General features: G+C 43.5%; 1 protein-coding gene across 1 annotated transcript; it reads left to right on the forward strand.

Moving 5' to 3' along the window:
• The first annotated feature begins 146 nt into the window (after positions 1-146).
• LOC132266090 (pro-resilin) lies at positions 147-5284 on the forward strand. Its single transcript, XM_059766927.1, has 6 exons — positions 147-443; positions 681-779; positions 3046-3721; positions 3775-4300; positions 4440-4633; positions 4695-5284. Exons 1-6 carry the CDS (start codon positions 147-149, stop codon positions 5282-5284), a joined length of 2382 nt encoding a protein of 793 aa, XP_059622910.1.
• The last annotated feature ends 8289 nt before the right edge of the window (positions 5285-13573 follow it).

Below are 13573 nucleotides of genomic sequence, written 5' to 3' on the forward strand. Positions count from 1 at the left end.
ATTCAAATCACAAGCGACAAACCCGAAGCATTGAAGTCTTTCGTCTCTGCGCCGTCTGAATTCAACCAGAAATCACAGTCTCTCAATCGGGACACTGGAAAACATCTGACCGAAATCCACAGCACTAATGGTTAAATAATAGTGCAATGGCGCGAAACATAATGCGAAGATCGATCGTCTTCCGCATGGGATCCAATATGTTCACGCCGAAGATCGGCAGTAATGAGCGCAACAATTTCAAAAATGCTCAATTCCACTTGGATTTGTCACGACGATTTTCGGGCTTACTGCGCGGAAATTACATAAATTGTGTGTCTGTGCGACTCTTGAATATGTTCTGTATGCAAATAAATAGAATTCATCACCTCTCATCTCTTGCTCTGACTCTTCTGCCGCCTCCTTCACATCTTCCCGCCAAATTAAACTGCAATTCGCCGACTTTGGTATTGTGAAGTGAATCGTGAGCCTTTGAGTCTTTTTGCCTCACTTTTCCGAGTTACAATCCAAAAATTTTGCAACTCATCGCGTCGCCTCGTATTAATCTCTGTTTAGAGATTTCATGTGATAAAAGCCCATTCTTGGCGCTCAAGTTCTCTTCCTTTCATCCCATCAGTGTCTTGCCGAAATAGAGAGAACCTTCGAGATGGTGAGCAAATTGTAAATTTAATTGCCACCCACAGACAGAGTCAATTGATGTGGCAGAAAGTGCCTCAAATCGGCACATCCACTCCGTCAGTGCACAGCAATTGCTCTGTCCTGTTCGCTGGGCTCATCAAGCGGTGTGACATTAGAGGCTGAAATTGATTTTCGAAGGGGAGATGATTCACCATCGCAAGACAAACATCATTTGTCTATTTTGAGAACTGGTGCACGATGCATCGCTTTTTTGCACTCCATGTCTCACTCATAGTCATAAAATTAACATATTAACTGACATTCACCCGTCAATCCGTCAAATGGCGCAGCGCGAAATCCTCTCTCGCATGAAGCGATTAACCTCTTTCTGACACCTCCGCGCATCTCTGCATCACCCAGAGATTCACTGACCATCGCCAGCACGACAGGCGATCCTCCCGCGCCCTAATAAATGAGGATTTATCGACACGGAGGGCATCATTTCCCAATCCTCGGGCGACATTGCGCAGGGTTCTTTCACTTTCTGCCATCACACGACGAGGAATTTCTCTGGAGAGCCGCGAAGATTCCCCGGCGAGATGCAGAGATAAGCTTATGAAATCTCACCACGTGCTGCAATTGTGCAAGAGTGTTGAAAAATATAATCAAGTGGATCGCAAGAGCTGGAAAGGAGATGCCAAGGGGGAGATAATGTGCTCTTAATCTGTACCACCAAGACTGTTTCCACGATAAATCGCAAATAAAAAGAAATATCTTCAGATTTTATGCGATATTTCTGTAAAAATCCACTTTTAAACGCCATTTTGAGCGTCTTTTCCGACCATAACCTCAAAAATTTTCACCAAAAGATCCTAAAATCCTCAAATTAAAAGCTTTCTATATGATAAAATCGTTACTAAACTTAGAAAATTGCTAATTCAGAGTCAAAAACGTACAGAAAGTTGCCTAAAAAAACATTTTCCAAGTTCAAATCAATATTTTTGAGGTTATGGTCAACTTTAACACAATTTGCAGTGGTTTTTTCAGCGTCAAAGATTCAAAAAAGTAACATTTATTGAATAAAAATGTTTTATTCTGCCAATGACTAGCAATCTTGGTGACTTAAGCATAAGAATTTATGTATTAAAATGCGAATTATTCACTAAATTTGTACTTGATTCGTTACATAACCTAGAAAATTATCGTTTTCTCGTACAATCCAGAAGAAATCCCAAGAATCGGGATGATTAGTCAGTGAAAGAAGCTCACAGGAAAGGAAGTTTGTGAGTTCTTAACCTCTTCTTCTGAGCTGTACATCACTTCTGACGCTATTATCTCCCCCTTGGGCGATGCAATTGTTTGCCAATAGTCAAAAAGACATCACATAAGCAGAAGAGATCCTCGGCGACCTTCCACGGATGCTTCACATAATTGCTGACACACACATGGCAAATTGTGTGCATAGATTTCAGGCAATTGATTAGCCACATTTCGTCCTATTAATCATCATCACAGATGGTGACATGCGGCGACTGAAGCGGAATTGTGCGCGATGTGAACAGTGATTCCTATGGGATGCAAACGCCACTCTCGGGGCCATTGCAACACATGCGATCGTGGCCTGAGAGCGCCTGGTGAGGAGGTGATTGTAACATTATGGAAAGGAAAGCCCAAGAGCAGACACACCACTTAAAGAGGCATTAAAAGGCATATCCAACACAGAGGAAGAGAGTCTGCGCGAATTTATATCAAAGCAGAGAGTCTCCCATCTCACTCACATCTAATGATTGCATGCATTCTTCCCCATCCGCCACGGGATGCAACAGCGCGACTACCATTCGGAGCTACCGCGCATCTCACGTCGACAGTGACTTATGGCTTTTCTGTATAAATAGAAGACTTTCCGTACTTGCTGGATCAGTCACAAGGGAATTGTCCAAAACGATCAGTGTGCTTCTATCAAGAATCATCTCTCATTTTTCCCCATCGACTTTTGGTGCTTCAGTGCGAGAAACAATCATAAGCAAATGTGGAAGGTACGAAGCAACACACATCATTCAATTATACTATCGCGTTCTGCTCTAACCCTCGTGGCGCTGTTCTCAATACATCACTCGCCACTCGAGCTGGGATTCAGTGATTGGAAGCAGAAGAAGAAGCCCCAAACGTGACCAGTTCGTGCTGCCCTTCTTCGCCCAGAGGGTTAAACTGACAGTGATTTGAATGGAAACACAGCGTGGCGCAGTGCAGATGTCTCCCAATCTTTGCATTTTCACTGTGAATTCTCCTTCGTGAACGGGCATTAAATATTAGTGGAAATGTGGAAAAGGAATCCATCTTTGCACTTCATTTTTAAGACGTCTTTTTGAGACATCTCGATTGCGCCACTCTGCCGAAGCCTCAATTTACCTCCGATCCTTTCACTTTCAGTCTTGGACTTTGGTGGTGCTGCTGGCCACTCTGTGCGCCGTCAGTGCGCGCCCGGAGCCGCCAGTGAACAGCTACTTGCCGCCGTCGTCGTCCTATGCGGCTCCAGGCCAGCAGGGCGGCTCCTCCTTCGGCGGGGGCGGCGGCGGAGGGGGCTTCGGGGGTCCTTCCTCCTCCTATGGCCCTCCCGGGCAGACTGGCAGCCAGGCTGGAGGCTTCGGTGCTCAAGCTGGTGGCGGCTACAATCCCACCGGAGGCGCCGGCGGATTCGGAGGAGCCTCTCAGAGGCCATCATCCTCCTACGGCCCACCCGGTCAGACTAATGGCTTTGGGGGTGGTTTTGGAGCACAGCCCGGATCGCAGAGGCCTTCGTCGTCTTACGGAGCACCAGGACAACCAGGCACCAATGGATTCGGTCAACAAGGAGGCCCAGGAGGATCTTTCGGGGGCGCTCAGCGACCGTCTTCCTCTTATGGTGCTCCTGGTCAGACTCCTGGAGGCTTCGGACAAGGCGGACCGGCAGGTGGCGCCCAGAGACCTTCATCTAGCTACGGCCCTCCAGGCCAGGACGGCGGATTTGGCGGCCAAGGCGGACCGGGAAGCTTCGATCCTCGCGGCCAGAGACCTTCAAGCTCATATGGCGCTCCTGGACAGCCCGGAGGCGGTTTTGGAGGCCAAGGTAAGATCTCAAGAGACTTCGTAAATATTCATCTGACTCTATCGCCGTTTCAGGTCAACCTGGACAAGCTGGAGCGCCCGGCTTTGGCGGATCACAGCGTCCCTCCTCATCTTATGGCCCACCTGGTCAGGGCGGACCCGGTGGATTCGGCCCTGGCGCACAGTCTGGCGGTCCCGGAGGATTCGGCGGTGCGCAGCAGCCGTCGTCCAGCTACGGTCCTCCTGGACAGAGCGCTGGTGGGTTTCAAGGAGCACTCGGGTCTGCTGGCGGCTTTGGTGGTCCCGGACAGCGCGGTGGATTCGGTGCTGGCCAGACTCCTTCATCATCTTACGGAGCGCCAGGTCAAGGTGGCCCAGGTGGCTTTGGGGGACCCGGAAGCCAGCGTCCCTCCTCCAGCTATGGCCCACCAGGACAGTCTCCCGGCCAGAGAGGGCCAGGATTCGGTGGCCAGGTCCCCTCATCAAGCTACGGAACTCCTTCGTTCGGCGCTGGCGGCAGTCAGGGCGGAACTCAGGGCGGAAGCCAAGGCGCTTTCGGCGCCGGCGGCCAGGGTGGCCAAGGGTTCGGTGGTGATCAGGGATACCCACGCGGAGGACCCGGAGGCTTCGGCCCAGGATCCGGTGGTGCCAATCAAGGAAGCAATGTAACGAAATATCACATCACTGATCCCACTTCTGATTCATGTCTTACTGTGTCGCTAATATTGCGGAATGTCTTTGCAGGAGCCAGCGAAGTATGACTTCAACTACCAGGTAGAGGACCGTCCCAGCGGTTTGTCCTTCGGTCACTCTGAGCAGAGAGACGGCGACTACACAAGCGGTCAGTACAATGTCTTGCTTCCAGATGGTAGAAAACAAATAGTAGAATATGAGGCAGATCTAGGCGGTTACCGACCACAAATCAAGTATGAAGGTACAGAGTGAATCCTCAACTATGCGTTGGGGGACACTGAAAGTGAATGTCTATTCGTCAGGTGATAGTTCCGGGACAGGCGGTGCCGGAGGATATCCTTCAGGAGGCCCAGGTGGTCCAGGAGGTCCAGGAGGAGCTGCTGGCTATCCGTCAGGCGGTCCAGGAGGAGCTGCTGGCTATCCCTCAGGAGGCCCAGGCGGTCCAGGTGGTCCAGGAGGAGCTGCTGGCTATCCGTCGGGCGGACCAGGAGGAGCTGGAGGCCAGGCTGGATATCCAGGAGGCAGTCTAGAGGGTGGGGATGCTGGCTATTCCAGAGGAGGACCGAGTGGAGCCGGTGGATTCGGTGGCCAAGGCACGTCGGGCTTCGGGGGCGGATTCGGCGGTCCAGGTGGTGCAGGTGGTCAAGGTGGACAAGCTGGCTTCGGTGGCGGAGATGCTGGATATCCTCGCGGAGGTCCTGGAGCCGGACAGACGGGTTTCCAAGACGGCAGAGGCGCTTTCGGCGCAGCTTCGCAGCCAGGAAGCCGTGGTGGATTCGGCGGCGGCGGTGGCGGCGGCCCAGGAAGTCGAGGAGGCTCGCCAGGTGGCTTCCCCGGCGGAGCTGATGGCTACCCAAGAGACAATCCCTCGAATCGAGGCTCCGGCTATTGAGCCCATACATCAACTGCCAACCACCGATGATCACCCTGCAAATCCCCTCATTTCATGTGTAAATAGTGCAACAGATTGTAATAAATGGAATAAACGGAGATTACCATTCGTCATCTCTGAAGCCCACTCCTTCCCATGGGCAACAATGTGCGTTGAAAAGTGCGTACGCGCGAGAACACGACATTCAGCATCACTTCTAGACTCACTTTCAAACACGCGCTGCTTCAGGGTCGGATGAGCGCACTTTCGCGCGCCAAGCAAAGAAGTATTAATCAAGCTACAATAAACTCATAATTAATCCTTCTCATCGTCTCAAGGAGATGATCACTTGCTGACAGAAAATTTGATGAAAAGATAATGTGTCACTGAGGAATTTCTCAGGAGGCAAAGAGCATAAAAGGGGAAATTGTTTCAAAAATTGTGCAACAGACGCAAAGTGAGCGATGGGATGCAACAAGTCATCCCACGTACTATCATCCTAATAGTTCAGCTCACAAGAGACGCACACGCTTTCACAGAGTGCGGCTGTTATGAAGAGAAGTCAGATATTCCTAAGACGAAGGCATTTGTAGCATTAAACGCCATTCATTCATCAATTTTCCCGCAAATATTCATTCAGAAGACACAGAAAAAGCATTGAAAATCATTGTCATTGTGTCTGTTAATTACATGCATTTCTATCTGATCACAATCTAATCCAGGTTTGCCTGTCTCAAGGAGTTAAACCTTTTCAAATGCTTCAATTTCAGATTGTAAGAACTAATTTGAAATGTTCTAGGATTCGTTCATAATATATTTCTATATTCATTTCCTAGTTTTGTCGCTGGAAAATGCTTACAAAAATTCTAACCAAATTGTGAGGTTATGAATGCAGCTCAGAAATCTTCCTTTGACTAAATTAAACCCTTTCAAACCCATAAATGGGAAATTATGAATGTTTCTACTAGATACTGAGTTTTATTTAACACTTTGAAGCTCAAACCACGGAAATAACTAAGCAAAGAGACTTTATTTATACTAAAGTTATGTTTTTGAGGTTATGATTGATTACTAAGCTTTTATTCTTTCAATATGAGGTTATTTTGAACACAAATGCTCAGTTCTGATAAAAAAAATGAGAAATATTCCGAGTTAAACACAAATTTTTATGATCTTAAAGGTTATTTTAGTATCAAAATCTGTTTTAAATCAGTTACATAACCTAGAAAAGCATTAAAATCCATTTTTCTAGGCCAAGAAAGTAGAAAATGCCTCAATTTGTTGCAACAGAAGCTTCTGCAATGCAAATATTTGATATATTTGACCACATCCAATTCCCAACACTTTCTTAAAAGCTGTACACCACTTCCGACTGTAATATCTGCCCCTTGTCTGATCCTTTAACCTATCAAGAACACTATTTTGTATATCAATTGTTGCTGCTTTTTTTTTTTACTCAAAATGTAGAAAAAAACCACTGAAAGTGAAAGAGTAAAAGCAAATTCCGAGCAACACGGCATCTCAAGACCATTTGTACTCATCACTGTGATATGAGCAACGTTTGCTCCACATTTTAATGCCTAATCTGTTCGGCTGACTGAAAAGACTTGAAGATTTGTGCTCATCGTTAGACATCAACCTGAGATCGTCTGCGCAGAACTTACGTCATCTCGAGGAGAGCGTTTGCAAAATATAATGACATCTCCCGTCATCCATGGTGATGGATTGTGTTGCAAAACGATCTGAACTGATTCAATTTACAGCTCCGAATCCTTCGTCAACAATTGCTGTCCCAAGAAAGTGCATTGAATTTTTGGCCCCGCAAGACGCCAAAGCTGTTGGCAATAGATTGAACAATTTCTGCCTTTGCACAATTCCACAATTAATACCTCAAAATTAATGTGTGTACATTAAAGATCTCACACGGCAAATTGAAACATTATAAACCGCTTAACATTGTTCATTGTCTGACGCCTAAATTGAAACCTTTCAAGCGTGTAAAACAATTTCATTTCAGATTGGTGCAAGAATCGTCTTCGCTGTGGAACAGCCAAAAAAAAAGAAGAGATTCAAACAACGCGCTGATGCTCTAATTGCCATCGTGAAAAAAGGTGTTCGTTCAAAGTGATCCGAAAGAGACTTCTGCACACCATTGTTTGCCTCTCGATGGCACTTGCACAACAATGGCAATTAATAGTGGGCAGGAAAATTCATATTTCGCGACCATCTGCAGGGGTGAATTTTGCGTGCGAATCTTGTGAAATCACTGAACGATAAGATCGCGGATTTGTGGGTCAATTGAGCGCAGCTATTGAGGCACAAAATGCATTGGACAAATTCAAATTGATAGGAAGCAATAAACCATTCTGCATCAAGCCAAATTTGGCCCTCTTTGGCCTGGGAAAATCATCCTACACTCCACAATAAATTGCATGCAATCGCCAAGGTTGATGCGCGACTTCATGTCATCGCTGTGCGATCATTTTTCTCTCATCTCCAAATGCCCAACCACAATATTCATGTGGAGCAACAACGGAATTGAGATCATCTCCACGCGTGATTTCGCTATTGAGCATCTCACAGTGCGCGATCTTGGGTTATTAAGAGTGTTTGCACGGTGGATGGATGGCAAGTGGAAAAAAAAGAGCGTCTTGTTAATGAATAAAAAGTGAATTAAATTACACGCTGAGATCGCCAACTCGTAAATGCACTTTAGAATTGTGGGCTGCGGAGAGCAATAAAATGGCCATCGGAATCATTAACGGCGGAATTGGTAATTTTAAAATCATTTATTGATCATAAAGTAAAGCTGGGAAGTCGCGCGATTGCCATTAAGCGCCTCACCATTAATCTACCTTTTGTGCAATATAATTGTTAGATAGTCGCCTTGTGTGTGCGACTCGTGAATGGATGGCATGTATTTATCATCTCCAATTGGTGTGATCACTTTCCCATTTTTCCACTCACAGGCCGTCCAAAATGTGCATCCCAAGAGATCGTGAACAATCAAATTCACACGCCGCGCACCACCCACCGCCTCTCTTGCATTATCATTATCACATCGCGATATTGTCATAATATCGCGAGTAAGAGGTTCGATCACTGCGATAATGTATTGCCGCGGGATGCTTCCACGATTGCGGATTCTGTGGCACATCAAATCACTTCCTGGAGACGTGGTAGAATGGATTCGATTGGAAAGTTCCACAAACTGCAAAGAAGACTGCCTCTACTTTGGGAGCAAGTTTGGGAGCTCAAGCAGCAGAGCAAGGGGCAGATATTACGGTCGGATGTGGTGTACAGCTGTCAAGGAAGTGTTAGGAATTAGATGTGGTAAAATATATCAAATATTTGCATTACAAAAGCTTCTGTTGAAACAAATTGAGACGTTTCCTTTTTTTGGCCTAGAAAAAATCGATTTTATTGCTTTTTCTAGGTTATGTTTTTGATTTAAGACAAATTCTAATGACTAAATAATCCTCAAAATCACCAAATTTATTTAATAAATAGGAACAATTCTCTTTGGTTTGGCAAAGTTTAGAATTACTGTTTAAAAAACCACTTCAGATTGGTTAAACATTAGTAGAAAAACAGCATAAAAGGCGATCATAACCTCAAAATTATCACTTTTGTATAAAAGAATGTCCTTTTGCTTAGATTTTTCCGCAGTTTGACTCTTTAAAGTGACAAATTCAACCTCATTATCCTGCAAAAAACATTTTGTATGTAAAAGAGTTCAAGAAGGATTTTTCTAAGTCAGATTCATAACCTCACAATTTGGTTAGAAATTTTCTAAGCATTTTCTGGTGACAAAACAAGACGGAAATTGTTCTTGAACAAATCCTGGGACATTAAGATCAGTTCTTAGAAACCGAAATCTAAGCATTTGAAGAGGTTTTCACTTCGTAAGACAGAAAAACCAGGATTAGATTGTGATAAGTGAGAAATGCATGCAAGAAAATGCCCTTAAAGACGTTGAGAAGTATCTGAAGTGTTGAAGATTCTGCACAGAAGCTGTGAAAGTGTCAGAAAGTGGTGTACAGATGCCACACTATCTCCCCCTTGCCACAGAGTGCTGAAATCATTTTTGTGATTGTTGGCGGAGTGACGTCAGCACTTGGGAACAAAGCCAACTAAAGGGTCATTTTGAATTGTGAATATCATTAAAATGATCGTGTTTTGTGCGGCAAAGAGCCGTGCGTGGACGGAAGCAAGCGCGAGATTTGTATCGCAATGGGAAGAAAAACCATCGACTTGTGCATGGAAAGCGTTAGAGAAGAAGCGTCGCCTGATGAGCTTCTCGGTGTTCTCAGTGGGAAGCTTGAGACGCTGTCCCGAGTGATTTCTGCGCGGCCAAGTGATTGTCGCTGCGGCAAGAAGTGAGTGTGATCACGAGGCCGAGGAGCACACGTTGCGGAATTTGATGTGTAACGACGCATAATGGCCTTTCAGTGGTCTCAAAAGGAGGTGACTCTCGACTGTACACAGCACAAATAAAGTGTAATTTTAATGCATAATGCTGATCTTTAACATATTGCGATTTCGCCTTCCTCACCCAAGCTCGTCACTCTCTTTTTTTTGCTGCCGCCCGCCGCTTCGGGAACTGCAGAGGATCTTCAAAACACGAGTGCAGCGCGACACAAAAAAACGCCCGTCTTTGAAACCATGTTACATTTCCAAAGTTGATTTATGACCCAAATGGACGTCAATACTCAATGACTGGCGCTGTCGCTGGCGTGGAAGATCACCGTGAGATCTTAACTTGTGGTTTTTGCATCTAATGGCCCCAGTCAATTTGTTGTGGTCTTGAATCGCCGAGCCGCGCAAGAAGGATAAGTAATTGCGGAAGCCTCAATTAGCACTGAGAATATTTGTCTTCGCTAATGGAGACAAAGTTGAACAATAGGCGTCTAATTTTTCCTTCTGATCGCGCTCTTTTGTGGGTTCAATGATGGACAATTACTCGGCAAAATTATCTTCACCGCCTACACGGAAGCGGTCCTTGAGTTCTCAATTCAAGTGCACATTTATGTGAATATCGCGCTGAGATTCTTCGAGAACTCCTTTGTTAAGTAGACAAATTTTTCACAATTCCACAGTTCACAACATTGCTAAATGTTTGCTGATTAATTTTTATTTTTAATTATGTGATTTTGTTTTTACATTCTTATGATTAGAAATTTGCACAAATTTCGCTCTAAAACTACTTTTTACCTTTAAAATTACAAATGTTTCGAGAATCTTTGAGAAATCCAAATAGTTTTATCCACTATTGATTTAATTTGGCAAAAGTACACATTTGAAATGTATAGAATGAGTGAAAAATATTCATTCGCAATTAAGCATTTCGCCACATAAATTTACTCTTGTTTGATCAGATGATTGGATTATTTATCTTGAATATTAATTCAATTAATATTGTTTACATCTTTCACATCTTTCTAAACTCTTTCGAGTCCGTTTAATCTCTTTTTAAGAAATTTGTCTTATTCCCCAGCGAGCACAAAATTCTATGATCTCAAAGTTGAGCTTGAAATTGTTGATTTTTGTGCTATTAATCGCTCAAATTTTAGCCATTCAGTTGCTGCACTAGCGAACGTAGCGGCGATTGTATAGAGCCTTGCAAATCCCTTCAAAAGTGAGAGATTTACACTCTCTCTTAAGTGTTAAAAATACATTTACAACACATTTTTAGGCTAATTTTACTACTATGGCAAGCAAATTTTTCATCAATTTTCTTAGCAATCTTCCGAATTTTCAAAATACTTCTGCTCTTTTTCTGCTAAATATTGTACTCAGTTTTGAGCTTTTTTCTGGTAAAAATTTAGCATGAAAACAGAAAATCCTACTTACAAAAATATTTTTGTGACCTTAAAGGTCAGAGAGAGTTTTATTCAATCACTTTTGAAGGGATTTGCATGGCGCTATTTATACAATTCACTTGAGTGTTGTAATCACGAAGTATATTATTGAAATGGCATTACTTTTACATGGTTTTATATGATGCGACATCTGTGTATTTAAGTGCGCATCAATACTTTGACAGGTCGCCGCTACGTTCGCTAGTGCAGCAACCGAATGGCTGAAATTTGAGCAAATAATAGCAAAAAGATCAACTATTTCAAGCTCAACTTTGAGATCTTAGCATTTTGTGTTCGCTGGGTATTCAGGACAATAACATGATTTAGAAATAAAGTTTGCAAAAGTTTGTTGTACAACATTTTTTATTATGCAATTTTAACGATTTTACATTCTGATAGTTACAATTTTCCGAAAATTGTGTTCTTGAAGGTTAAGCGAGTTCAAGCCGAGGATCGAGCGGGAAAGCGAGCTGATCAGTTGAAGATTCCTCCAATAACATCTTTCAATGCATCGGGCACTGCTTGCACAGTTTGTCCAGTACCTGCGGCTGTACTCTCAATAATTTTTCCGATACCATCTACAGCTTGATTGGCAGCAGCTCCCATATTTTGTACAGCCGCATCTGGATTCGGAAATTTCCCAGGAAGCAATGTAAGATGTTGCGAAAGGACAGAAAAATGTGGAAATAAAATTGCGTGAGTTATCAAAAAATTAAAGATAATTCTAGTTTTGCTAAAAAAAAACAACACGAATTTCGATAATCATAAAATCTTAGTAATGTTTTTAGCGTGTCTTACTTAACTGTCCTGCTGCTTCTTGAAGTCCTCCGTTGAGACTATTCGCTAAAGGTAGAGCTAACGGCAACAGTATCCGTAAAACAGTAGCCAACAAACCTTCTGAAAAGCAAAAATAAATACTGTCAGTTCAAATGTAGTCGCAGATAGAATAAACGAAATAAGATTAAAGAATCATCGGCTTTAAAATTTACATGAAGCCAATGGAAAAAGAAATTCTAACAGAAAAAAATCAATCTTCGTTCTGATTCGCTTAACCCGAGGCTTAACTAAAAAGCTGATCTCACACATATTAGAAGTTATTCTTACCTTCCTCGCTCTCATCGCTGTCATCATCGTCCGTCGCAGTTGCTGTCGTTGGCTGAGCCTCGTCCACGGGTGCAGCTGCAGAAGAATGAGCGCAGAAAAAGGAAAAAAAGGTAAAGTAAACATGACAAGAGAAAATACGATTATTAAATGAAAGTTAATTTGGAAATATAAACGTAAAAAGAAGAAGAAAAAACAAGAATATTCTGAGGAAGCGTGAAGACGATGAGTAAATTGAGCAAAGGATCAGTAGATCTCACCTCCAGAGTCCTGCGCCAAGACGAAGAGCACGGCAATGGCCAAAGTCACGAGGAAGAAACGCATGTTGATTGATTGATTCACTACAACACTTTACTGAAGTCTTCTAGGACGCGAAGCTCAATTTATACCATCCAGAAATCATCCCGGAAAGATGGTTTCATTGTCTCTAACTTGAGTCACATAATTATGAAGAAACGTGTCAGACATTTTGCATCTGTCGCAGAATCAATATTTGAAAATTAGAGGAAAACAATTCATTCACAATTAAGTATTTCGGCGCGAAAATTCGCCCTTGTTTGATCAGATGATTGGATTATTTAATTACGCGTTTAAATTTTAGTGTAATTAGAGTATTTGAACTTTCCACGTGTTTCCACACTCTGTGTTGAATTCATTTGTTGGTAAGAACCTTGAGAAGGACTTTAGTTGTCTTGACACTGGAAACAACAGAGCATCTCAATGTCGAAAAAGGAATTTGCACTTGACAAATTTCGTCCGTGGCCAACCCGCGAAATTCGACCACACATCGCGAGTGTGCATAAAGTCAGAGGCATTGTCAGATATAACAGATCGGACAGCATCAATTTGTACATGGTGAATGTGAGCATGATCACATGCAGATGACAAATGAGATTGACGCGATTGCGCGAGGTGTTCGACCGTATAAAGCCGCTCTTGATTAATAGCCGCTACCGCGAGTGTGACAATGCGTCGGTAGCCAAATATGAATCTTCCCAGCCACCTTAATCTGACAATAAAATCAACAAAAGGAAAGCGCTGAGCACGCACCAAACGGCTCTCAAGTTCAAGAAAACCATAATCACTTTTGTTGCAAAAACCCGCCGCGCGCGCACAGCCAAAAAGACATTGTGTAACACGCTTTGCCATCGTTGATTCACTCCAGATTCACGCCCATCAGTGAATCTCATTTGCTTGTGTTGTAAAAATCCTCACAAAATGACAAATTAAACGGTAATCTCAAATAATTAAGTTATTACAAATCTAATTGCCACGCTACATAAACTCATTTGAATCCCATCTCATTGCATTGTTTCGCCGCGCATTGCGATGACGGCATGGTAAAAAA

The sequence above is a fragment of the Phlebotomus argentipes genome, unplaced genomic scaffold (genome assembly GCF_947086385.1).
Source record: "Phlebotomus argentipes unplaced genomic scaffold, Phlebotomus argentipes genome assembly contig_5, whole genome shotgun sequence".
Lineage (NCBI taxonomy): Eukaryota > Metazoa > Arthropoda > Insecta > Diptera > Psychodidae > Phlebotomus > Phlebotomus argentipes.

What these genes read in the sequence shown, in the direction of transcription:
- LOC132266090 (XM_059766927.1), top strand. Translation starts at nt 147, where the DNA reads ATGGCGCGAAACATAATGCGAAGATCGATCGTCTTCCGCATGGGATCC. An exon ending in TTCGCTGGGCTCATCAAGCG is followed by an intron (nt 780 to 3,045) that starts GTGTGACATTAG and finishes TTTCACTTTCAG; the next exon opens with TCTTGGACTTTGGTGGTGCT. An exon ending in ACCACAAATCAAGTATGAAG is followed by an intron (nt 4,634 to 4,694) that starts GTACAGAGTGAA and finishes TCTATTCGTCAG; the next exon opens with GTGATAGTTCCGGGACAGGC.